This window comes from Hemitrygon akajei, chromosome 18, assembly GCF_048418815.1.
Source record: "Hemitrygon akajei chromosome 18, sHemAka1.3, whole genome shotgun sequence".
Lineage (NCBI taxonomy): Eukaryota > Metazoa > Chordata > Chondrichthyes > Myliobatiformes > Dasyatidae > Hemitrygon > Hemitrygon akajei.
In genome coordinates this window covers 10,576,626-10,604,090 of record NC_133141.1, presented here as the reverse complement: position 1 = coordinate 10,604,090, position 27,465 = coordinate 10,576,626, and the positions used below count along the sequence as shown (strand labels likewise).

The 27,465-nt window shown below is 41.7% G+C and overlaps 2 protein-coding genes across 4 annotated transcripts in view; both read right to left on the bottom strand.

Annotated features, from left to right (window-relative positions):
* Window positions 1-251, bottom strand: part of ccdc47 (coiled-coil domain containing 47) — a 63,567-nt gene extending 63,316 nt beyond the window's left edge. The window contains exon 1 of the mRNA XM_073070765.1: window positions 147-251. The gene's annotated coding sequence lies outside the window, so the exon portion shown is untranslated. The remainder of the gene's footprint in view (window positions 1-146) is intronic.
* Window positions 252-681: 430 nt separating this feature from the next.
* The window catches only part of map3k3 (mitogen-activated protein kinase kinase kinase 3), a 163,002-nt gene continuing 136,218 nt past the window's right edge, over window positions 682-27,465 (bottom strand). The window contains exons 16-18 of one of the 3 annotated variants that reach the window (XR_012102002.1): window positions 10,759-10,936; window positions 1,597-1,680; window positions 789-921 (exon numbers count right to left, since the gene is read on the bottom strand). Coding sequence is in view for 2 of the 3 variants with exons in the window: in XM_073070762.1 (XP_072926863.1) it covers window positions 693-921; window positions 10,759-10,936 (407 nt within the window). In the remaining variant the exon portion in view is untranslated. Of the gene's footprint in view, window positions 922-1,596; window positions 1,681-10,758; window positions 10,937-27,465 lie in introns of all 3 variants that reach the window. The other 2 variants (XM_073070762.1, XM_073070763.1) reach the window with 2 other exon arrangements.

Sequence of the window (27,465 nt, the reverse complement as noted above, 5' to 3'; positions counted from 1 at the left end):
AGAAAAAAATAAATCAGACTTTGGTATATATATATATGTGTATGTACATGCATGTGCACTTATGTATGGTGTGTATCTGTGTGTATGTATGTGCATGTAAGACTCACACATACAACTATCATACACAAACACAAAGAATATATCACCTCCTTTAGAAGCATGATTTTGACAGAAATAGGTGGAATTTCTGTAGCCAGAGTCCAACTAGAATACTTAAAGTACAGTTCCTGGTAGAAAGCTCTGTCTATAATGAAGAACTCTAGCTGGAGACTGGTGGACGGAGACTTGAAAAGGCATTTGTAAGAGTTCAATATATTGCTTGGACAAGCTGGGTAACTTCCACTATGTACAAGGATTTAGCATACTTAGTAAGACAGCTATATTCTCTAGCTCCGTGTAATACCACAAAGTTTAATTGAACTGCTCCAATGCTCCATCCAAATGTGACACCCTATCCAACCTTCCTCCGGTGAAACAAGTGTTGAGAGGTGATTCTTTGGAACACTGGTGTTCATAGATGCATCAAGAACCCTGCAGGTCCAGCTACTCTTCTCAGTCACATTATACCCACAGGACTAAGAGATTACCATGGGCACAGGCACTCTCATTAAGATCGGAGTTACTGAGAGTGCAGCGCTTAATAATGAAAAGACAGGTTCTGTTTGAACAAAGCATCCTAGTTCCAGACTCAGTTAGTGAGCGATCTGCACAAATGGGTTTCTGAACAGCTCCTCTGCTGATGGCCTTTGTTTGGCATCCACAAATATTTTCTTCAGGAAGTCCTTGCAGTGATCTGAGATGTGAGGAGGCAGCTGGGGATTTGTCGGCTGAGTGGCAATTTTGAAAATGGCAGCCATCGCTTCATACTCTGCCCAGGGAGGTTTTTCTGTAAGCATCTCCACCACTGTACATCCCAGGCTCCTAGAGAGAGAGACAGACACAAAGGCAGACTGTAGCAAAGCCAGAATCCCAAAAAGTTCACAGGGAAGCCAGTGACAACTCAAGGAAGAAAATAAAAACAAAATATTGTGAAAATAGACCCTGGTTAGGGAGTTCACTGGAGAAACTACAGAGTCAACATTTCAGATCAGTGATATTTCATCACATTTTAAATTATCTACATAATTTATTATGTAGAATTATCTACATTTTCCCCCAGTTATAATGAAAGGATGCTGATCAGGAATGTTCTTGGGTCAGGCAGCATGTACAGAGGGAAATGGACAGTCAACATACAAAAAATGCTGGTGAACGCAGTAGGCCAAGCAGCATCTAGATCTGTTGCGTTCACCAGCATTTTTTGTGTGTTGTTTGAATTTCCAGCATCTGCAGATTTCCTCGTGCTTGCGTTTTTAAATTGGACGGTCAACATTTCAGGTTGGGACCATTCATCTATAGATAGCCCCCGTCTTTTCAGCCCAAATGCAGGGTCTCAACCCAAAACTGTGAGTGCCCATTTTGCTCCATAGATGCTACCTGACCCAAAGTCTCCAGCACTTTTTATATTGCTCCAGATTCCAGCATCTGCAGTCATTTTTGTTGACCAAAATAGGCTCTCTCCAAAGATTTTGTTTAATCTGATGCTCACACTTTTACCTTACTTCTGTACTTCCAACCAATTAACCACCAATCCCAAATAAAGGATGAATTGTTGGAAACACTCAACATGTCGTGCTGCATCTATGAAAAGAGAAACAAAGTTCAGTTCAGGTGCAAGATCTTTGTCAGAACTGGGAAAGTGTCTGGGTTAGTTTTGAACTACAGATGAGCTAAGGGTGGGATGGAGAGGACAAAGGGAATATCTAGAGTTGCCGTGGTGCTAAGCTGCTGATGAATTGACCTGTTTGACAGCTTGATGAAAGCAAGACGGAAAACAAAGACCACGTTGAAACTGTGAAATGCAGGTCAGAGATGAAGGAAATGGGCCACCAGATTTGAGAACATTAGTAGAGAGAGAAAAAGCAGATTAACAGAGACAAAGGACAACCTACAACAGAAGCAGGCAGTTCTGATATAAAGACAGAATGAGCGACCCAAAATGATTGAATTTGATATCAAATCCTCAAGACTGTCATGTGTCCAACAGAAAACGATGTTGTTCTTCCTATCGAATCCAGCCCTACCCTTTCTGCAATTTAAAACTAACCTCCTTTCTTTTTCCTGGTTCTGACAGTCTTTAACATGAAACATTAACTCAGATTATTTCAGAGTTTCAGTACATGCAGCTTTTGATTTTCACCCATTGCAGTGTTCCAAAAGTAGCTATTACATACAAAAAAGGCATTATATGAGGTGAACTGTCAGCCTGAATAAGGTTGCTAATGGCCAACTGGGCATTTTTACAAAGTAGTTAGCCCTGCATTCAACTGTCAAGCTGTAACACATAGTGCAAAACTGTTAGTTTCAGAAGGACAGGAACTTGTCTGATAACCAGAAACACTGGCTATTATTCTCTACAGAAGAGATTCTGCAGATGCTGGAACTTCAGAGTAACACACACAAAATACTGGAGGAACTCGGCAGGTTAGGCAGCATCTAAGGAGAGGAATTAACAGCAGACATTTCGGGCCAAGAGCCTTCATCAAGACGACTCGCCATCATGGAAAATTCTTCCTAATAATGGAGTAAAAACACCATGTTAAAAATTATTTGGAATAACAAATGCATTTGGCATTGCATCCACTTCGCCGCCACATATCCTTTTTCCCTTTATCGTGTTCCAAGATCATAGTCTGTGAAATGAGAAAATTCCACCCTATAAATAGGCATTCTTGCATTCTTGACTGGTTGCCAGATCCAAATTTCCATTTGCGATATCTACCAATCCACCACGGTATTGCACATAGAACAACAGCAAAACAAGTTAATCAAATCAAAGATGAACTACTTTGTGAAATTACACAGATTACACTGGCACCTGTGCATAGGATGCTCTTTTGCTGCCCTTCCAGATTCTGTAGGCTTTGTATAATGAGGGCCATACCAGGCAGGCTTTTACCAATCTTGCATACACCACTCAGTGGCAGCCTCCCTCATTCCCCAGATCAAATCATGGACATGTCATTGTCTTGCGCAAAATAGCCAAGAAAAGTTCAAAGTTCCACATGCGAGAAAGAACAGCAAACATCTGCTTTACAATGAAATCAGAATGAGCTGGATTACTGTGTCCAGTATCACTTCAGATTATTGTAGCACGTTTAGAAAATGAGAGTTATGCAATATGAAATCCTTAGTACACGTTTTGATTATCCAGATAAATATAATGTCTGGATAAAGTGTTTCACAAGTATGTACTGAGTACATATAACATCACAATTGATCTCTGATTTAACTAAAAGCCAGGAGCTTCCTGGTAATGAACTGTAACAAGCAAGACTGCAATGCCATGGATACAATGCAGCATATAGCCCATTATCCAAAATATTTGATTCATTTTAATACCAGCCATCTAATCAGAGTTCAGGATATCTGATTTTGCAGAGTGGGAAATTATATTTTTGCTTTTTCATACCATTTAAATTGGTTTATTATTGTCACATGTAGTGTGCTTTGCATGCCATCCACACATCAGTGCATTAAGGTAGTGCAAGGGAAAACAATAACAGAATGCAGAATAAAGTGCTACAGTTACAGAGAAAGTGCAGTGTAGGTCAGCAATCAGGTGCAAGGCCACAATGAGGTAGATTATGAGGTCAAGAGTCCATCTGATTTTACCAGGGACCATTCAATAGTCTAATAACAGTGGTAATGAAGTTGCTCGTGAGCTTGTTAGAACATGCTTTCAGACTTTTGCAGCTTCTGCCCGATGGGAGGAGGGAGAAGAGAGAATGTTTGGGGCCGGTAGGGTCTTTGATTACTTTGCCTGCTTTACCGACCCAGCAACATGTGGTATTTACATTCTCCAGCTGCTCTAAAGAGCTTTACTGTAGTGTTATTGCAATTATAGTTGCAAAACAAGAAACAATGACTTATTTAGACACAGCAAAGTCACACAAAAGGAAATTTAATAAATTAGCAGAGGACTGGTTTTATTGACATACTGTAGATGTAGAATTAATATTGGCCAGAAGATTCAAAAACTCTGGGAAGAGTATGAAACCCTTTATAGCCATATTCAGCTGCAACAGGATGCCACATATATACACACACTAAAACAGTTGCATGACTGTGGGGAAAATGCAGTGAGGTGGGACCAATTATGCTATTTGATTCCAGACAAAATTTCAAGCACTGAATCACAGCCAACATTGCAATTCCCCAGATATCTTTTAGTAATAACACAATAGCCAGTTCTCGTTGGTGGAGTGGAGGTGGAGAGGGTGAGAAACTTAAAATTCCTGGATGTTATCATATCAGAGGACCAACACATTCATGCTATTTTAAAGAAAACACGGCAGTGCTTCTACTTTCTTAGAAATTTGCGCAGATTCAGCAAAAGCTGTGAAATGGAGACACCTCTTTCTCCCTCATTAGGGAGTGAGAGAGCCTGTGGTGTGTCGAATGCCAGATGAACGAGCAGTCTTCGGGGTATTGCAAGTCTATGTTTTTGCTGTTGCTTTGCTGCACGCTTGAGTGCTTGGTGGCAAGTGCCGATGCTTTTATTTGCCAGTGCGGGGAGAGTGGATCATAGCTTGCTGCCGCTTATGCGCAGGAGGGAGGGGAGCTGGGGGTGGGACTTTGGGGTTCTGACATTTAACTGCCATTCATTCATTCTTTGAGGGCACTTCTCTGTTTTCCGTGGATGGTTGTGAAGAAAAAGCATTTCAGGATGTATATTGTATACAAACGTACATTTCTCTGACATTAAACGTTACCTTTGAAAACTCTGAATCTTCTACAGTGGAAAGTACTCTGACTGTTTGGATCACAACCTGCTATGAAAACACCAGTTCCCAGGAACAGAAAAGCCTACAAGAAGTGGTGAATACACTTTTTCCACAGGAAAAGGCCTCCCCACCATTGAGCACATCTACACGGAGTGCTGCCACAAGAAAGCAGCACCCATCAAGGACCCCCACCATCCAAGCCATGCTCTCTTCTCATTGCTACCAAATGGAAGGAGGTACAGGAGTCAAGGTCCCATACCACCAGGTTCAGGAGTTATTATCCTCATGAACCAGTGTGGACATCTTCATTCACAACACTGAACACAACCTTTGTAGTCACTTTCAAGGATTCTTACAGCTCATGTTCTCAGTATTATTTATTTATTGTTATTTCTCATTTCTTTTTGCATTTGTACAATTTGTCAGCCTTTGCGTAGCTTTTATTGATTCTATTGTACTTCTTTGCTCTACCGCAAATGCCTGCAAGAAATGATTTGGTGACATATGTAATTTGATAATAAAATTTACTTTGAACTTTAATGCAGAGCTCTGCTTCAAAGTCAATGCATTATTGATTCAGATACATTTCTTTAACTTGGTAGCATCTGCGGAAGAGAAGCAGTTAATGATTTGGGTCTAGAACCTGGAAAGAGACAAACAACACACACAAAATGCTGCAGCAACTCACAGCAAGTCAGGCAGCATCTATGGAGGGGAATAAACAACTGATGTTTCGGGCTGAGATCTGGGCATCCCTCTGCATTTGGATCCTTGAGTTCCTCATTGGGAGACCACAGTCAGTGCAGATGAAAAATATCTCAATCAACACTAGTACACCTCAAATCAACAGTGCACAAATCAACTTCTGTTGGCGACGAGAGGGTATACAGGAGCTCGATATATTAGCTAGTTGAGTAGTGTCACAGCAACAACCCTGCACTCAATGCCAGCAAGAGCAACAAACTGATAGTGGACTTCAGGAAGGGGAAGCAGATCCTCATCAAGAGATCAGCAGTGCAACGGGTGACCAGTTTCAAGTTACAGGGTGTTAACATCTCTTAATATCGATATTTCATTAGATTTGAGAAGACTCTAGCAAATTTCTGCAGATATACTGTGGAGAGCATTCTAACGGTTGCACCATTGCACCACTGCACGGGATTGGAAAAAGTTGTAGAGAGTTGCAAACACAGCCAGCTCCATAATGGGCACTAACGTCCCCAGCATCGAGGACACCTTCAAAAAGCAATGCTTTTTGACGGCATCCATCATTAAGCACCCTCATCACTCAGGACATGTCCATTTCTCAGTGCTACCATCAAGGAGGTGGTACAGGAGCCTGAAGGCACACACTCAACATTTTAGGAACAGTTCTACCCTTCCACCAGATTTTTGAATGGACATTGAACCAACCCATGAACAATACCTCACTATTGTGTGTGTGTGTGTGTGTGTGTGTGTGTGTGTGTGTGAGAGAGAGAGAGAGAAAAATACACACACATAATACATCTTATTGTGATTTACAGTTTTTATGTATTGCACTGTTCTGCTGCCACAAAACAAATTTCATGACATAGGTCAGTGATATTAAACCTGATTCTGATTGTTCAAGGTAGCTTAGGTAGTGGAGGAGGTAGTTCAGGTTTTAAAGTTTTACTGAAATAAAATATGCTTTAAACAAAATCCAATGTTTATCTGTACATGTAAAATGTTTAGAATGATCTTATGCACCACATTCATTGCTTGGACTAAAGAGAAGTTTTGCATTACAAATCCAAGCCAGCATGCTGCTTATTTGACTGTGATTTCATGAAACTCCACTAGGTGCTGCTTTAACACCATGGAGTACCAGATGTTAATGATGTAAATACCTACAGATTTTCCACAAACCCCTGGACTCGTCAATTGTTACAGACTGTGAATTCTTCCCTTGTGAACTGAGAAACTGTGCAGCAACAAGACATTCATGTACTGAATTTATTGTTTCATTCAACTGCAATCCCCTTTGATAACTGGTTTAGCTTCCACACAGTTTTCTAGCCAGGATTTCTTGGTGGCAGCTATTGAGCTGACCCTGCACCTTATTTTTGAGGCCCTCTGAGGTTTACCATGTCTGATTCAGGGCTGAATCAGCTTATTACCTGACCATCAGTTGGTACTTGCAACTTTATTCCCTCATGCGGAAACTGCCAGCTTACCAAAACCCATTGGGGGCGGGGGGCAGGGTGGTGTGGTTTAGTGTCATAGAGCACAGAAGCAGGCCATTCAGCCATCTATCCACACCAAACAATGATGCCTAGTTCCACTGACCTGCAACTGGACCATAGGCCTCTATACCCCTCCCATCCAAACCTCTCTTAAAAGTGGCAATCAAACCTGCCGAAGGTGTTATTGTCTTTTTTAAGATCACCCCGCTGGAAATTAAGAACTTAAAAGTAATGCAGGTCGACCCCATCAGCAAGTTGCTTATTGGCAGAGAAACTGAACTAGCTGGACTTAGTGCGGCTTGCACTGCTGTCTGTGTCAACGGCACGCTGGAGGAGTCGGTGTGCAGTCTAACAGTAAGTGATTGTCTTGGTCACTTGTCTTGTGATTGCACGACCCTGTTGGGTATTGTTAATGTGGAATGCTGCAGGTCCGATTCACTGATTTATTGGCGGATGGCAGGAGTGCTGTGTGGCCACAGTCATAGTGAGGACTACACCACAAGCCAGGTTACAGCTGCCCAGGAGAGAGGCGGAGTTGAGGCACTCTACCAGAATGCAGGGGATGGTGTGGCAGTGTCCAGGCTGGAGTCAGTGCTGCACCCAGTGTTCATTTGTCAGAAGACAAGCTGTATTGTGTTTGACTGCAGATTCCTGCAACATTTATAAACTCAGGGTCTTGGACTATATTTTCTGCAACTGTATTTTATGTGCTATATGTGCCTTGTACTGTGTGTGACTGCTGGTACTGTGTTTTGCATTTTGGTCTCCATTTGGCTGTATTCATGGGTATTCATGCATGGTTGCATAACAATTAAACTTGAATTTGAACTTCATGGCTGATTTACTATTCTTTTCAACCCCATTCTCATGCCTTCTCCCTGTAACCTATCACACCCTGACTGTCAACTTTTGCTTTAAACATACCCAGCGACTTGGTCTCCACAGCTGTCTGTGGCAATGAACTCCACAGATTCACCACTGGCTAAAGAAATTCCTCCTCATCTCCGTTCTAAATGGACTTCCCTCAATTTTGAGGCTGTGCTCTCTGGTCCTAGACTCCCCAACTATAGGAAACATCCTCTCCACATCTACTCTATTGAGGCCTTTGAATATTCGATAGGTTTTAATGAAACCTACCACCCAGGACATGCCCTCTTCTCATTGCTAACATCAGGAAGGAGGTACAGAAGCCTGAAGGCACACACTCAACAATTCAGGAACAGCTTCTTCCACTCTACACAGTAATTCACGTTTGTCACTATTATTATGTATTGCAATGTACTGCTGCCAAAAAGAAAACAAACTTCATAACATGTGCTGGTCATATTAAACCTGATTCTGAAATCAGACCCCCCCCCCCCCCCACAATTCTAAACTCCAGTGAGTACAGGCCCTAAGCCACCAAATGCTCCTCAAACATTAACCCTTTCATTCCCAGGATCATTCCGGTAAATCTCCTCTGGACCCTAGAAACAGAAAACCTACAGCACAATACAGGCTGTGCCAATGCTATGTCCCACAATGCTGTGCCGAACATGTGCTTACTTTAGAAATTACCTAGGATTATCCATAGCCTTCTATTTTTCTAAGCTCCATGGACCTATCCAGGAGCCTCTTAAAAGACCCTATCGTATCCACCTCCACCACCGTTGTCGGCAGCCCATTCCACACACTCAACACTGTCTGCGTAAAAAACTTACCCCTGACATCTCTTCTGTACCTACTTCCAAGCATCTTAAAACTGTGCCCTCTCGTGTTAGCCATTTCAGCCCTGGGAAAAAGCCTCTGACTATCCACACAATCAATGCCTCTCATCATCTTATACACCTCTATCAGGTCACCTCTCATCCTCTGCCGCTCCAAGGAGAAAAGGCCGAGTTCACTCAACCTATTCTCATAAGGCATGTTCCCCAATCCAGGCAACATCCTTGTAAATCTCCACTGTACCCTTTCTATAGTTTCCACATCCTTCCTGTAGTGAGGTGACCAGAACTGAGCACAGTACTCTAAGTGGGGTCTGATCAGGGTCCTATGTAGCTTTAACATCACCTCTCGGCTCTTGAACCCAATCCCACGGTTGAAGAAGGACAATGCACCGTACGGCTTCTTAACCACACAGTCACTCTGCGCAGCAGCTTTGAGTGTCCTATGGACTCAGACCCCAAGATATCTCTGATCCTCGACATTGCCAAGAGTCTTGCCATTAATACTATATTCTGCCATCCTATTTGACCTACCAAAATGAACCACCTCACACTTATCTGGGTTGAACTCCATCTGCCACTTCTCAGCCCAGTTTTGCATCCTATCAATGTCCCACTGTAACCTCTGACAGCCCTCCACACTTATCCACAACACCCCCAACCTTTTGTGTCATCAGCATATTTACTAACCCATCCCTCCACTTCCTCATCCAGGTCATTTGTAAAAATCACGAAGAGTAGGGGTCCCAGAACAGATCTCTGAGGCACACCACTGGTCACCGACATCCATGCAGAATACAGCACAGAACAGGCCTTCCTGATCCTTCGAGCCAAGCCACGCCACCCAGCAACACACTGATTTAATCCTAGCATAATCACGGGACAATTTACAATCACCAATTAACCAGCAAGTCAGTATGTAATTGGACTGTGGGAGGAAAACAGAGTACCTGGAAGAAGCACACATGCACATGGGAAGGAATGTACAAACTTGCTTACAGAGGTCGTTGGAATGCCCTGAGCTGTAACAGCATCGCAGTAACCGCTACACTACCATGGAACACTAGTCCTCTCAAAATGAACACGAACATTGCAATTATCTTCCTCACCACTGACTCAACCTGCAAGTTAACCTTCAGAGAAACCTGCACGAGGACTCTCAGGTCCCTTTGCGTCTCTGATCTTTGAATGTTCTCCCTGTTTAGACAATAGACTATACCTTTATTCCTTCTACCAAAGTGCATGACCATACACTTCCCGACACATCTGCCACTGCTTTGCCCATTCTCCTAATCTGTCTAAGTCCTTCTGTAGCGCCTCTACTTCCTCAAAACTACCTGCCCCTCCACCTATCTGCAAACTTGGCCACAAAGCCAAAAATTCTGTCAGCCAAACCACTGACATATAATGTAAAAAGCGGTCCCAATACCATCCCCTGCAGGACACGAGTCACCAGCAGCCAACCAGAAATGTCTCCCTTTATTCCTACTCTTTGCTTTCAGTCAATCTTTCCTGTAATATCATGGGCTCTTATCTTGTTTAGCAGCCTCATGCGCGGCACCTTGTCAAAAGCCTTCTGAAAATCCAAATAAGCAACATCCACTGACTCCCCTTTGTCTATTCTGCCTGTTATTTCCTCAAAGAATTCCCAACAGATTAGTCAGTAAGATTTCCCCTGAGGAAACCATGTTGACTTTGGCCTTTTTATCATGTACCTCCAAGTACTGTGAAATTTCACCCTTAATAAAGGATTCCAACATCTTCCTTACCACTGAAGTCAGGCTAACTGGCTTATAATTTCCTCCCTTCTTAAAGAGTGGAGTGACATTTGCAATTTTCCAAACCTCCAAAACCATTCCTGAATCTGGTGATTCTTGAAAGATCATTACTAATGCCTCCACAATCTCTTCAGCCACCTCTTTCAGAACCCTGGGGTGTAGTCCATCTGGTCCTGGCCACTTCTTAGATTAATAATGTTTCTGCCGTATAGCAGTGACAAATGATAAGTCCACATCTACTTACCACACATCGGCTTTCCTTCCATAGCCTTCACCACTGATAACCTCTGGGCTCATCCAGTACGGTGTCCCAGTGACTGAGCGAATCCCTGTCCCTGACATGCATATTGTCTGCAGTCGTTTGCTTGCTCCAAAGTCACCCAGCTTTACATTTCCTGCAGAATCTCGCAGGATGTTAGCTCCTGGAACCAGATTGGAGACAACATGAAACATTAAAGAGCACTGCCGATGGAGAAAAAACATTCAGGAGAAAAAACATTCAAGATAAAAAGATAGGACCTTAAAAAACAGAGTTTAGGGTTACACAATGCCATAGCTGTGACATGGCATCAGCTCTGCATCTCACCCTTTCACAGTGACGTGGAGAAGTAAAAGAAATCAACGTGGCATCTGTCTTTGCTAAGTTAAGTGTCTGCATCAGCATGTCTGCGCTTATGTGCAATGTACGGGGAACAGTTTGGAAGAAACAATTTCTATATATTCTGGAACTTCATTACTTTTAAAAATCACTCAATCATAGAAATTATGACACAAGATGCCATTATGTCATTGCGCAGCCAAATCCTACCATTCTGCAAGTTCCAGCTCTGCAAGTCAGGTATGTATCCAAGCACTTTTTAAATGTGATGAGGGCTTTGGCCTCCAACACCCTTTCAGGCAGAGCTCCAGATCTCCACTGCCTGCTAGCTGAAAATAAATATCCTCAGTACCCCTCTAATCCTTGCACTGATTACCATAAATCTACATCCTCAGCTTTAGCCTCCTCTGCTAACGCAAACAGGCCTTTCCTATTTACTCTCCCTCAGCCTTGCAACTAAATCTTCTCTCAGCCTCCTCTGATCCAAAGAAAACCCCCCGACAATCTTTTCTTTTAACCACAATTTTCCAGTGCTGGCAGTATCCTCATACTGTAAATTCCCACTTCAACAATCTTTTCTGTGATGTGGTTCTCAAGCCATGAGCTAACTGGTGATATATGGAGTTCTAACATTACCTGCTTGCCCTTGCACCCAGCCCTATGCACTTGTCAAAATGCATTACCTCTTATTTCTCTGAATAAAACTGCATTTATCACTTTTCAGGTCAACTGATCAAGCCATCTCTATAGTCCTGCTGTCTCTAGCTTCCCCCTTGCTGTTTTAATCAGCTGTAACCTTCTTAAATCATACTCGTGAAATCCTCAGGTTCTGTCAGCTGCGTAAGTTTAGGGAAGAGAATCTCTGGCCCCACCAGATGTACGAGATTGAGGTGCAAATCCTCCTGTTTGTGTGGATGCTGCATGATGTGACACCCTGTTACAAATCAGTACCACAAAATAACAGACAGTACACCATATGCAATTAAAAAATTTACCTTTATAATTCTTAATTTAGTTAGTAAAGTAAAACAAAAAGAAAAGGGCCCATTTTAATGAAACAGTCTAACGTGCACAAGTTGGAGCTCACGGTTTCCCCTCCGTCGATCTCCTTCGATCTCCCCGGGATTTGTCGACTCCCGGCCCCGCTCCAAGTCCACTCCTTCCTGGTGTCCACGACCTCTCTGTTCTGGCATCTTCTCTCTCCATCTTCCACCGAATGAAAGACCCAGATTGCCTCGGTGTCAGGCACCAAGCACGAAAACACCTTCCTCTCATTGGACGGTTCACATTCCAAAGCCCACATTATCTCTAACCATAACCCAAACACTGCTTCTACAGAAAGACCATTACATTAACAGTGAAACCTTTCCCAGGACGTTACACTCTTATAATGAAATTATTAAACATATCACAAAGCCCAAAAGCATTCTGACAGGCTGCATCACTGTCTGGTATTGGAGGGGCTACTGCACAGGACTGAAAGAAGCTGCAGAGAGTTGTAAATTTAGTCAGCTCCATCTTGGGTACTAGCCTACAAAGTACCCAGGACATCTTCAAGGAGTGGTGTCTCAGAAAGGCAGCGTCCATTATTAAGGACCTTCAGCACCCAGGGCATGCCCTTTTCTCACTGTTACCATCAGGTAGGAGATACAGAAGCCTGAAGGCACACACTCAGTGATTCAGGAACAGCTTCTTCCCCTCTGCCAACCGATTCCTAAATGGACATTGAACCCGTGAACACCACCTTACTTTTTAAAAATATATTATTTGTTTTTTCACGATTTTAATCTATTCAATATATGTTTTTTTATGAGTGCTGAATAGACCTGATGGAAATGGGGGCCCAGAGTTCCCCCCTTGGGAACTATGCTGCTAATGAGAGAGACGGTTGATTTATGTATTATGGCTCTTCACTGATTATTTACCTTTCGCTACAAGGACGTTTCTTTGCTCATTAACATTCCTGAGGAGTCAGCAGGAGTGGCCTGGTTTGATGGACATGGACATATTGAGTTGATGGATGGCTGATACCCCGTCAGTGGGGATAAAAGACAGGTCTGGGGAGACACCCTCAGACACACCAGTGGACACTGAAAGAGTGCTGTGCACCCACAGGAAGGTGGGGTCTTCGAGGACCGAATCAGGAGATCGGTCACAAAGCTGACAGTGTTACAGCAGGTCCGGTGGGGGCTTGTGTGTGTGTCCACTCATGCCAGAGTGACGAGTCCACCATGGAAGAATGGTCTAGCCGAGAACGGAGGGGTCATAACCGAATGACCACAACAGTACAATGGAATAAGAAGACAACAGAAGGTTTGCTGGCTGCAGCTGTTCAATCTCTTGCTTGCTCTCTCTCTCTCCAACAATTGCAACACAACAACAACTACCTCAGCACGAACTGAACTGAACTTTATATTCTTCTATGACAATTCATTTACCCCTAGACATTGACAGAGCTTGTTTCTTATTATTGATTATTTCTACACTTCTGTGTTTATTATTGCTAACCTGTTTTATATGTATATTTGCATTTTTGACATTGTATTGCTTAGTTTACTAATAAACACCTTTAGTTACAGCACCACCAGACTCCAACGTATCTTTCCATTTCTGCTGGTCTGTTAACCACAGTTACGGGTTACGTAACACGTTATACTGTAATTGTTTTACTTATATTTTTTCTTCTATATTATCATGTATTGCATTGAACTGCTACTGCCAAGCTAACAAATTTCAGACACATGCCGGTGATAATAAACCTGATTCTGATTCTGAAGACAGGCTGAAAGGAATGCCATTAGTAATAACCTTATGGACATTAAAATACCTATCAACCGTCAAAGTCAAGTTTATTGCCAAATGCACACGTGCAATGAAAAACTTACTTGAAACAGCATCACAGGCACACAACATTAAAAATGCAGCATTTACAAAAAAACAAACTACTAATTTGTTCAATAAAGAACAAATTAAAACAAAATCCATTGTGGTGCAAAGTGGCCAAAGTGTTGCTATACTGAGGTAGTGATTGTGCACATTTGTTCAAGAACTGAATGTTTGAAGGGAAGCAGCTGCTCTTGAGAACCTGGTGGTGTGGGATTTCAGCTTCTGTATCTCCTAGCCAATGGAAGTGGTGAGAAGATGGCATGACCTGGATGGTGGGGATCTTTGATGGTAGAGTTTTGCTTTCTTGAGGCAACGCCTCATGTAGATGCCTTTGATGGATAGAAGGGTTGTGACCATTATGCATTGGGCTTGAATCCACTACTTCCATATGATCCCACACATAACACTCCATGAAACAACCAGCTAAGATACTTTTAACAGTACACCTGTAGACCTCTATTAGTGTTCAATGATGTGCCGAATCTCCTTAACTTTTAATTAAAATAAAAATGCTGGCACGGCTTCCTTGCAATTGCATCTATGTGCTGGACCCAGGACAGGTCATCCTTTTGCTTTCTACCACTGAGCAGATTTCCTTTGAATTCCAGGAGCTTTTACAATTTTGACTAGCCTGTCGCATGCCTTGAGTACATCAAATACATAAGTACATTGCTTCCTTGGCCTTTCCTGTAACTTCAAAAAAAAAAAAAAACCTTATCATATATATTTTTTCTAAATGAAGGTTTAGATGGTACCTCAGAACTGATTCCAATAATTCACCCAGCACTCAAGTTAAAATTACCTGATTAGTAACTAACTGGCTTATTCTTTCTCTCTTTAAAATCATCTTTAAAGAATAGGACATTATAACCCCAAAGCAAAATACTGTACATACTGGGAATTGGGAGTGAAAACAGAAAATGAACTTGTTCAGAATGTCAGACAGGATGCAAAGTTTCAGAAAAGTGACCTCTTGTTAGCTCATCCTCTGGCACCATCCCTGCAGCCAGAGTGGAATGAAAAGTAATGGACAGAGCCTCTACAATTTTTTTCTTACTGCATTTAAATAGCTTAGGATAGATTTCAAATGAGTCTGGTCATTTATCCACTCGGAAAAATACAAGAAACCTCTTAAAACCTTTCCTACCACAGCACATCTCACCCAGTATTTCATGTACTTTACCACAATACTGGCAGCTTCCCAATCTTTTGTGAAAACATCTGGTTTCCTCCAAAGATGTGTGGGATGGTGGGTTAATTGGATACTGTAAATTGTCCCTGGTGTGTAGGTGAGTAGCAGAAACTGGGAGCAGTTGCTAAGGGAAAAAAAAGGAGTTAATGTAGGATTGGTGCAAATGGGTGGTTGATGGTCAGCATAGACTCAATGGGCTGAAGGGCTTGTTCTGTGTTGTCTGTCTGTGACTATGACAGCTACATTAACAACCTACCTGCAACTTCCAGCTCCACACACAAATGGGGTTTTTGATTGCAACAAGCTATATAATATTTTCCTGAACACAAGAGATTCTGCAGTTGCTGAAAATCCAAAGCAACACACACACACACACACACACACACACACACACACACACACACACACACACACACACACACACACACACACACACACAGAGTGCTGGAGGAACTCAGCAGGTCCGGTAGAATCTATGGAAATGAATAAACAGTCAACATTTCAGGCTGAGACCCTTCTTCAGAACTGGAAAGGAAGGGGGAAGAAGCCAGAAAAGGTGAGGGAGGGAAAGGAGGACAAGGTAAAAGGTGGTAGGTGAAGATCACAGAGGGGGAGCAGTGAGAGAGGGTCTCACAGAACTCCTGTTGAAGAGAAGATTTAAACTTTTCAAGGTAGACATCCCTCAAAGAAACTTTGCAGTGAAGCAGCAAATCATAAACACAAAAGGTTCTGCATATGCTGGAAATCCAGAACAACACACACAAAATGCTGAAGGAACTCAGCAGGTCAGGCATTCATTGAAAGGTCTCGGTCCGAAACATCAACTATATATTCATTTCCATAGATGCTGCCTGACCTGATGAATTCCTCTAGCATTTTGTGGATGTTGCTTAATACTTTCCTGGTTTTTCCCACGTATTAAATGCCAGTGGGATTTTTTTCCATGCCTCTGTTTTTTTTCTAATTTTCCCTTTAACCTCACTCTAACAGTGCTTTTTGTATATGAAACCCAAGAGTCTTGTTTAACTTCCTTCACTTCCTTGAGGTTACACTATGGGGACTCCAAATTTCCCAGTCGCACTTTTAATTTTGTCAGAATATGCTATCCAGAACATGCAAAGTTAAATGCTCCCATTGGCCTGAGACTGATTTACATTCAAACAGCTGTTTCCAGTCTGCTTTTGCTGAGTCACTTCTAATTCTAGTAAAATTGGCCTCACTCCAATTTAAAACATTTAATGCTGTTCTGCCTTTATATTTTTCCATAACTTTGCTGTCTGGCTGAACTATGATGAATACCACAAAAGTGCTGACCCACTGATACTCTTTCCATCTGCTGTTTCAAGCCCTAGAACTAAGTTCAAAATTGCTCCCCCCTACCCCCTTCTTGGGCTTGCTACATTGTTAGCTAGAAAAAGTTAGAGGTTAAATAAGAATTCTCTGCCTTCCTCACTGACTGAATCCTATTCCATACATAGGTAACTGAAATTTCTCATTACTATTACCATAGTGCTTTTGCTCTTTTTACCACCTTTAAACTGTTTGAAGGTCTAACTTCAAATAGCTATGGCTGTAGATAAGATTTTAAACTAAATAGGGTTGCCAAAATAAAATTAAATGTGTGCAGAAAAAGAGAATGGTATATTGGTTTCCACTTAAAGAGGTTTTGAGCACAAGCCTAGATATTCTTGATCTATTTAGAGCCCTGGTGAGCCAGCATCTAGAATATTGTGTATAGGACAGGATCGCCACCCAGGAAGGACATACTTGCATTGGAGGGAATGCAATCAAGATTCAGCAGAATGATTTCTGGAATGGCATGTTTGAAACACAAAGAGATTAAACAAATAAGGCAGCCTGTATTCTTGAGTTAGATGAATGACGTCACTGGAATGTACAGGCCTCAATATGGTAAATGAGGAGTTAATGTCTTCCCTGGTTGGAGTTTTTAGAAACGGGGACCAGAGTTTCACAAAACAGAGTCATTGACCATTCAAAGATGGAAAGCAATTTTTTTGCCTGGTGAACCTTTGGAATTTATAACCCAAGAGGGCTGGAGGCTTTAGTAACTGAGCATATTCAAGAACAAACATTCTACCCTAATTTCTTGCACCTATTTGTGTTACCTCACAATTCTCTGGACTGAATTTTACTTGTCAGATCTCTGCTGACTCAACCGATGCAATGTTAACTGGCTGAGGTCTGCAGCTTTCACCCTCATGATCACCACGTGGATCATTATATTATTACAAATTTTCATTTAATCATGCTTCTAAATCTAAAACATTGATGTCTGTCATAAAAAGCAGATGTGGTTCAGAAACAAGCCCCATGGAAAACTCTTTGTAGTAAAATTCTATTCAAAAGAACACCCATTGACTATTTTCCTTTGATCACTGCTACTGGACCAATTTTTCATGCAATGTCTCACTTTCTGACCACATTCCCTTGTGGGATCTATTCAAAAACCTTGCCAAAATTCAGATAGACTATATTAAACATGTCACCTGAAATGACGATCCAAATTCCTCCTCAAAAAAAAGTGCAATCAAGTCAGTCATGAACGTCCCTCAACAAATCTACGTCCTTCAATAAAAAGGGAGTGAGAAACTTTTTGAAAGGACGTCTGACAAGGCCTGAGGATAGGAACCACTTACTTCAGTTTTCATGAGGAACACAAATCTCAGTTTGGTAGTCAGATGCTTAATGGGAATCAGTTGAAGTTAGAGGTGGAAGAGGTTGAGGTAGAAAAGGCTGGGAAAGAACATGGAGATGAATAATGAAGGCTTGGAAGGGCATAATGCCAAAAAAGAAAGTGTTGATTTAAGCTTTGGCACATTGGGAAAAGCAGCAGAGAGTTTCATAATGTAGACATCAATGGACTCAAGATTTTTTGGTTGGAAGTTAAGGTGAAGAGGATTTTAAAGAAAATGTTTTTTAAAATTTATTCATTTACAGGATGCGGGCGTCGCCAGCTAAGCCAGCATTTATTGCCCATTCCAAGTTGCTCTTGAGAGAGTGGTGATAAGCTGCCATCTTGAACTGCTGCAGTAGGTGCACCCATAGCGCTGTTAGGGAGGGAATTACATGATTTTGACCCAGCGGCCATGAAGAAATGGCAATATGTTTCCAAGTCAGGATGATGAGTGACTTGGATTGGGATTTCCAAGTGGTGGTGTTCCCAGGTATCTGCTGTTCTCGGCCTTCTAGATGGTTGTGGGTCTGGAAGGTGCTGCCTTAGGAACTTTGTTGTGCAGTTGCAATGCATCTTGTAGATAGTACACACTGCTGCAACTGTACTTTGACGGTGGAGGGATTGGATGTTTGTGGAAGGGGTACCAATCGAGTGGGCTGCCTTGTACTGGATGGTGTCAAGCTTCTCAAGTGTTGATGGAGTTGCACTCATCCAGGTGAGTGGCGAGTACTCCATTACACTCCTGACCTGAGCCTTGTAGATGGTGGACAGGCTTTGGGGAGTCAGGAGGTGAGTTAAACACCGCAGGATTTTTAACCTTTGACCTGCTCTGGTAGCCACAGTGTTTATACGGCTAGACCAGTTCAGTTTCCTGTCAATGGTAGCCCCCAGGATGCTGATAGTAGGGGATTCAATGATGGTGATGCCACTGAGTGTCAAGGGACAATGGTTAGAGCCTCTCTTATTGGAGATGGTAATTGCCTGGCACTTGTGTTGCTCGAATGTTACTTGCCACTTGTCAACCCAAGCCTGGATATTGTCCAGGCCCTGCTGCATTTGGGTACGAACTGCTTCACTATCTGAGGAATCACAAATGGTGCAGAACATTGTGCAGTCATCTGTGAACATCCCCACTTCTGACCTTATGACAGAAGGAAAGCCATTGATGAAGCAGCTGAAGATGGTTGGTTCTTGAACATTTCCCTGAGGAACTCCTGCAGTGATGTCCTGAGGATGAGATGATCGACCTCCAATCACCACAACCATCTTCCTTTGTGTCAGGTACGATTCCAACCAGCAGAGGGTTTTCCCCCTAATTCTCATTGACTGCATTTTAGCTAGGGTACCATGATACCATACTCTGTCAAATGCTGCCTTGATGTCGAGGGCTATCACTCTCACCTCACCTCTGGTATTTAGCTTTCTGGTCCATGTTTGGACCAACAAGGTGATAAGGTCAGGAACTGAGTGGGCATCCATGAACAGGTTACTGCTGAGTAAGTGCTGCATGATAGCACTGTTGATGACCCCTTCCATTACTTTGCTGATGATTGAGAGTAGGCTGACACAGCATTAATTGGCTGGGTTGGACTTGTCAGGTTTTTTGTGTATAGGTCATACCTGGGCAATTTTCCACATTGCCTGGTAGATGCCGGTGTTGTAGCAATATAGAAGACATTTGAAATAGATTTGATTCATAGAGTCATAGAAAACTACAGCACCGAAACGAAACAGGCCCTTTGGCCCATCTAGTCCGTGCCAAGTCATTTAAATTGCCTAGTCCCATCGACCTGCATCCGAACTATAGTCTTCTGTACCCCTCCCATCCATATATCTATCCAAACTTCTCTTCAACACTGAAAATCGACCCTACATCCACTACTTGTGCTGGTCACTTGTTCCACAATCTCACCACCATCTGTGTGAAGTTTTCCCTCATGTTCCCCTTAAACATTTCACCGTTCACCCTTAACCCATAACCTCTAGTTGGTGTGTCACCCAACCTCAGAGGAAAAAGCCTGCTTGCATTTACCCTATCCATACCCCACATATAGCTGGCCGGTGGTGTAGTGGCATCAGCACTGGATTTCAAGGCGAGTGGTCCCAGGTTCGATGCACAGGACCGAAAGAAGCTGCAGGGGGTTGTAAATTTAGTCGGTGCCATCTTGGGTACGAGCCTACAAAATACACAGGACATCTTCAAGGAGCAGTGTCTCAGAAAGGCAGTGTCCATTATTAAGGACCCCAGCACCCAGGGCATGCCCTTTTCTCACTGTTACCATCAAGTAGGAGGTACAGAAGCCTGAAGGCACATACTCAGCGATTCAGAAACAGCTTCTTCTCTTCTGTCATCCGATTTCTAAATGGACATTGAACCCGTGAACACTACTGTTTTTGCACAATTTAAAATCTATTCAATGTATACTGTAATTTATTTATTATTTTTTTCTTCTTCTATATTATGTATTGCATTGAACTGTTGCTGCTAAGTTAACAAATTACACGACACATGCCGGTGATAATAAACTCGATTCTGATTAGTTAGCAATGATAAGAACCAAGTTATGAGAGGCTACATGCAGCTGATTTCAAGAGTTTAAAGGAGAGATGGGTGAGATGGAATAGAATAAGTCAGCTAGAAGCAGCCAAAGAGGCAGGAGAAAAGGACAAAAACAAAAACTTAAATCAAAATAAAATATCCCAAGGCACTTTACAGGAGCATCATCACATTAAAATCTAACTGGGGCATGTAAAGGGCATACATGAACAAGACTTGCGGGCAGAGTTTACAAAGAGCTTTAAAGAAAGAAAATAAGAAGGGTGGAGAGAATGGTCGAAGAAATTCCAAAGCTTTGGATTTGGCAGCTTAAGACACTGCAGCCAATGAGAGCCATTGAAAGGCCAGAGATGGAGGAGTGCAGAAATATCTCAGAAGGTTGTGGACTGAAGTGGATTATATAGACAGAAAAAAGGTGAGCCATGGATGTATTTGTAAAACAAGTGAATTTTAAAAATTAAAGAGTTGTTTAATGAGAAGATAACAAGTGAATTGTACACAAGGACTTTAATAATAAAGCATTAGCTTGGCCAAAAGATTGTTGGAATGGTCAGGTCTGAAAGCAACAAGAGCTTGGATAAGATTTAGTAATAGGGAAAAAAAACAGGTTAGGTTAGCTAGATTGGGTTCTTGCTTCAGAAGTTTGGGCTGATCATAAGGGCAAGGTGAGGAAGGCATCTCTCTCTCTCACACGACAGTTAGGATAAAGAGGCTTCCAGCACATCTGATGGTTTCAGTCTAGAGCCGAAGACTAAAACAGTCACCAGTGCTGAGCTCTTTAGGACTTCAGGAGGAAACCGAAAGTTCATGAGCCAGTGCTCATCGGGGGATCAGAGGTGGAGAGGGTCAGCAGATTTAAATTCTTCAGTGTTATTAATTCAGAGGACCTGTCCTGGGCCCAGCACATGAATGTCATTACGAAGTAAGCACAACAGTGCCTCTACTTCCTTAGAAGTTTGCAAAGTATGACATCTAAAACTTTGACAAACTTCTAGAAATGTGTGGTGGAGAGTATATTGACTGGTTACATCATGGCCTGGTATGGAAACACCAATGCCCTTGAATGGAAAAGCCTACAAAAAGTAGTGGATATGGCCCAGTCCATCATGGGTAAAGCCCTCTCCACCACTGAGCACATCTTCACGGAGCACTGTCACAGGAAAACAGCAACCATCATTGAGGACCCCGACCATCCAGGCCATGCTCTCTTTTACTGCTACAATCAGGAAGGTGGTACAGGAGCCTCAGGATCCACAGTACCAAGTTTAGGAAAAGTTATTACCCCTCACCCATCAGTTTCTTGAACCAGAGCAGATAACTTCACTCACCCTATCACTGAACTAGACTCACTTTCAAGCACTCTTCATCTTATGCTCTTAATATTTATTGTTTATTTATTTATTATTATTATTCTTTTTGGATTTGCAGTCTTTTTTTTGCAAATTTGTTGTTTGTCCATCTTGTTGGGTGTGGTCTTTCATTGATTCTATTGCATTTCTTGGATTTCCTGTGATTGCCCGCAAGAAAATTGAATTTCAGAGTTGTATATAGTGACATATATGTACGTTGATAATAAATTTACTTTGAATTTGAACTATTATGCCTAAAGGAAGACTAGAAATTTTGGCAAGGACTCTTAAGATTCATTCCAGAGAACTTATTAAATACACAGCAAGCTCAAGACTACATAGGTATTTTAAAAGGCACTGGCTAATTAAAGACAGCTAGCATAGATTTGTTAATGGAGGGTTGTGCCTGATCAAGGCTTTCAATTTTTGGAAGCGATAATAAAGTGTTAATGAGAGTGAAGTATTTCATGTAGTTTTCCTAGATTTTAGAGGTGTATTTGAAGATGTTAAGAATTGGATTTAAAAATTAACTCAGTGCGATAAATCAAAGGGACTGAGTACCTGAAATGCTGTGTGGAAGGTAGCTGCAAATGACTGAGGACCATGTCTTTTGCTTTTTGTGATTATATGTGGTTGACTTGGACCGAGGTGTGGTAGCTATGAGTAAATTTGATGATGACACCAAAATTGTTAACATGATTATCAGAGGGGAAGTTTGTTCTTGGCTGCATAAAGTCATTGGTCAATTGGCTAGCTGGGCATGTTTTTCTGATATAGGAGGAGATCATTTAGCCCATGTAGTATATGATGTCTTCTCAGAGCAAGTGGGGGAATAGCATTATTTCCAGGCAACCTATTCTCTCAGGTGCCCATTAACTCCCCATTGATAATCTGACCACCATCAACACTGCAAATAAATCACAGTAGCCAATTAACCGAGCAACCAACAAGTGTTCACCATGTAGGAGGAAACCAGTGGAGAAAATCCACAGTCATAGCTAGAACATGCAAACTCCACACAGAGAGCATTGGAAATCAGGATCAAACCTGGTCTCTAAGGCTGAGTAATGATACGCTATTTATTGTATCATTGTTCCACATAACAGTGACAAATGGAATTCATTCCAGAGAAATACACGGTATGTAGGTGGGAAGGGCAAAGCAGGAAAATGAATAAATGTTAAGTAGCAGTATACTAAAAGTGCAGAGAAAATAAGTGTTTTTGGGAGAATATCCACAAATAACTGAAGGTACGACAGCTTATAGTGCACTTGCCTCTATCAGCCAAGGTAAAGAAAGACTATGCTAGAACTTTATGGAATAGTAGTCAGACCAAGTTAGAATACGGGACAGATCCTTGTTCCATACTCCAGAAAGGATGAAATTTTGCTAGAGAATGTGCAAAGGAGATTTGAGGATTTGGCAGGAGTGGAACTTTGTCTTTATGAGGCAACACTGAGTAGGCACTGGCTCTTGCCTTTTAATCAAGATCAAGAACATTATTTGGGGTTTAGACAATGTGAAGAGGAAGGCAGTGAGGTCAATACCTAGAAGGCAAAGTTTTAAGTTAATTGGTGGCTGCACTGGCTTGGAGTTGAGGACAGGATCTCTAATTCAGAACAGTGTGGGCTTTGAGTCTCCTGCTTGAAAGTGTGATTGGAGTTAAAAATACTCAGTACATGTAAACAACTCCTGGATGAGCACTGAGGAGACTCGAATCTGGGAAGTGAGATTAACCGAAACAGCATGGACATAATGTTCTGCTCATAAGCCAAACATTCTTATGACTACAACCTGAGTGTCCATCCTTCAATATGTAAATCTGAACAGAAGTGGTGGCTGAATGTCGAACAAGGAGAGCACGAAGAGTGAAACTGCAACAGAATCCAATCATAGCTTCCAATACTCACAAAGAGAACATTTTCCAAGTTTGAACTACAAGTTTTGACTGATCAGAAACCTTGACTAACTTAACTTTCTCTAATACAAGGTGGGGCAAATTAGAAGCAGTGCTCCTATTGACATTAAGCTAGTATCAGCGAACTTGATAAATCGTGGGAGATTTCTGATTTGTATTGACCCAAGTGGCACCCTCACTTCCCAAAACAAAATCATGCATTGCGTTTTTATTACAATAACATGTCTCCCTTTAGATTCCAAGAAAATTTCTTACAGAAACCATGCATGGTAAACAACTCAGGTCACAGCAACCCACAGAACAGTGCTCACAAACAATCAAGTTGTTTCCTACTCGCTCCAAGGCAGATTGCAAATGAAAGGAGAAAGAAATCCAAAACATTTTATTCCCCCCAGAGATTTCAACAGTTTCATTTATTGTACACAACTTATATAACAAAGTATTAAGCAACACATTCTCAGTTGATTTTTGTTATTTAATTTGGCAATTCAGTTAGACCTTGCAGAATTACATTTCAATGCCAATTACCTGACCTTGGCCTATCGCAGAAACTGTCCAATAGTGACCGCTAAAATTAATTTCTTGCCTTCTCTAGTAGAGAAGATCAAGTTTTATCAAATTAGACTACTGCACATTGCCACAAAAGTACACTGGCTAATTCAGACTTGAGAGAATAGCAGCTGTATGGTCAAGTATTCCATTTGGAAACAAATTGGTTAAAAAAAACTAAATGCTAAACAGCAAACTGCAAAGGAAAAATTGTCATGGGAACGTACTGGACTGCCATTCAGAACCATTTTCTGGTGATAGCTACATTGCATTTCAGATGTACAAGTTCTTCGTCACAATGAATAAAGTGGGGATGAGGGAACAGATTGCTAACCATTAATCAGACCAGATTACAAGAAGCTAAATGTTGTTGACAATGGTAATGTCACCAGTTTGCTTGTGGATATATTTGCATGTCTATGCCATCAACAGGTTGTGCATGCGCATCAATGAACTCCACTAAAGAGCAAATGGAAAAACAAATTGCAAGCAGAACCTACAAAACTGTACAAAGTGCTTAAAATAAAAAAAGGTTCACCACATAGAGATGGCATATTACTTGATATAATGCAGTGCACTAACATATCATGGCAGTGTAAGAATTTTAATTCATTTTAATAGAAACCAAAAAAAAGTCAGATTGTCATAAAATATACCTAATCCAAATACTTTGAAGAAATAAGTTTGTTCACTGCATCTAGTTAGACCCATAAGTAGCTCCAGTCCCACATCTGTGCAGTCAGCATTTAAACTTCCAATGAACTGGTTAAACTATTTGGATACACCAAACAGCTACAAATACAGACTACAGCAAAGCGTGGAATAGCTTTTAGCATTCAGAGGGGAGTGGGAGCACTGGGCCCAGCCTCTGATCCTTCCTCCAAATCCTCCCTTGCCCCACTCCTCCCCCCACCTTGTTACTCTTCCTAATATAAATCTCTATCTTATACATTGCTAAGTTAGTTTGAGCTCATAAAATGGTTTGGGGACAATTTTCTAGAAGAATGCGTCGTGATTCCACTAAGAAACAGTTTATTTCAGACTTCAAATCTGTATTAGGGCAAAGTTAATTAGTAATCCTATAATATAGGACCCCCTAAGGAGATGTGGCCACATTATGACAGACTTGTAAACTAAATGTTCTGGATGGGAATGGCATAATGTAGGTGAGAAAGGGGAAATTTCAAATGTTAGCAAGGAAGGCAAGATGATGGTGCATGGGTAATGATTAGCTGTGTACAATGATAATACTGCAGCAGCAAATAATGTCAAGGTAAAAGAGGTGGTCATATTAAATTACCGACTCTTTTCAGAATATTTGTAGCAAGAGCAATAAATTGATGTCACCAGTGGTGATACTTGGCTACTAAGAAGTAAATCTGAATATTGCAAGATGTTTAAGATTTCAGAATAAAAAACAGAAAGGAAAAGGTCGGTACAATTGCGGATGGACAACTGAAAATAATGACATTAAGTCAGCAATGAGAAAACGATCGTCTATAGACTATTCTCACTGTATTATTTCAGTTTTCCACCTATACTTACTTGACTCGCTCTGGTTTAAGTAGTTGCAATGTGAGATCCCAAGCTCTTGCATTGTATCACATCCAATGAAGGCAACCCCACCCCCCCACACCCTCAACTGTGTTGCACTTGTAGCCCAAGACCCACTATTCATCAACATTCCCTAGAATCCTACCATTTACAGTGTATGTCCTGTCCTGTAAAATGCATCACCTTGCATTTATCATGATTACATTCATCTGTCATAGCTCTACTCAACTTTCCAGCTGAACCACTGGTTATGGACTTCCTGTTCAAATGAAACAACTTTCCATCACCTTGTCTCCTATTACCAAGTCAATTTTGGATCTACCTTGGCAGCTTGCCCTGAATCCTCATCTCTTGGATCAGCCAACCATGTAGGATCTGGTCAAAGGCCTTGTTAAACTCCATGCAAACAACATTTACTGCATTGCCCTCATCCGTCGGCTTAGACATCTCTTCAAAAAAGTTAGTGAGACAGGATTTCTCATGAAAGTACCTCAATAGCTTTCCTGCCACTGATGTAAGAATGCAGTTATTCAACTTTTTCAAAGAAACATTTACTAACCTCCAGTAGCTTAGTGCCTCACCTGTGGTTAACATAAATGCAAACATCTCCATCAGACCCCAGCAATTCCCTCCTTTGCCTGGGATAAATCTCATCTGGCCTTAGGGAATTATTCACCTTCAGGCACTTCAAAACATCCAGTATGTCCTCTTTCTTCATGCTCTAATGCTCTAGAACAGGGGATCCCAACCTGATGTCCATGGACCCCTTGCTTAATGGTGGGGCCCATGGCATAAAAAGGGTTCATAACCCCTGATCTAGAATATCACCACCCCTTTCTCTGACCTCTCTGTCTATCTCATCTTTCTCTTTGGTGATGGCAGATAAGAAGTATTTAAGACCTTGCTCACAGCCCTTGATTCCATGTATAGATTGCCCTTCTGGGTCCCTACTCATTCCTGGTTACCCGTTTGCTGTGGACATACCTGCAAAATATCTTGGGGTTCTTTGTGATCTTGTCTGCCAGTGTTATTTTGGGTCCCCTCTTTGCCCTAACCTTTATTTAAGTGCTCTTCCATATACTCAATATTCCTCAAGGGAATTTCCTGTTTACTGTTGCCTATATCTGTCATATGCGTTCTTTGTTTTCCTTCAAACTCTTAATATCCCTCATCATCCAGGGTTTCCTAAACTTGCTATCTTTAACTGTTCACAGGAACATGCTGGCTGTGAACACTAACTGTTTTGTCTAAAACAAAGTATTGCTTAATTTTCTTTACTGACACTTTCATCATTTGACTGCCCTTATTTCAGTACAACACCTTGTCTAGTAGAACGCAAAAAATAAACATCCTCAGATGCACTGGACAAATTTCTACTCATCCAAGCACTTTGCACTAAAGCGCTCCTTGTCGATATTCCTGATTACAATAACCCTATTGCTGCTTATGGATCTCCCCACCTCTATGAACTAAGTACACCCTATCCTCGTTATATGCATCTTCAGACAATGCAGATTCACAGTTATGCGTCGAACCATTTCTACCAACTTCTCCTTATATGTGTCCAAAACTCAGTTATGCGAGGCTGTTGGGACGAGAAGCACCACTTTCTCGCCAATACAAGTCACTTGCGCACGCCTCACAGTCTCACTC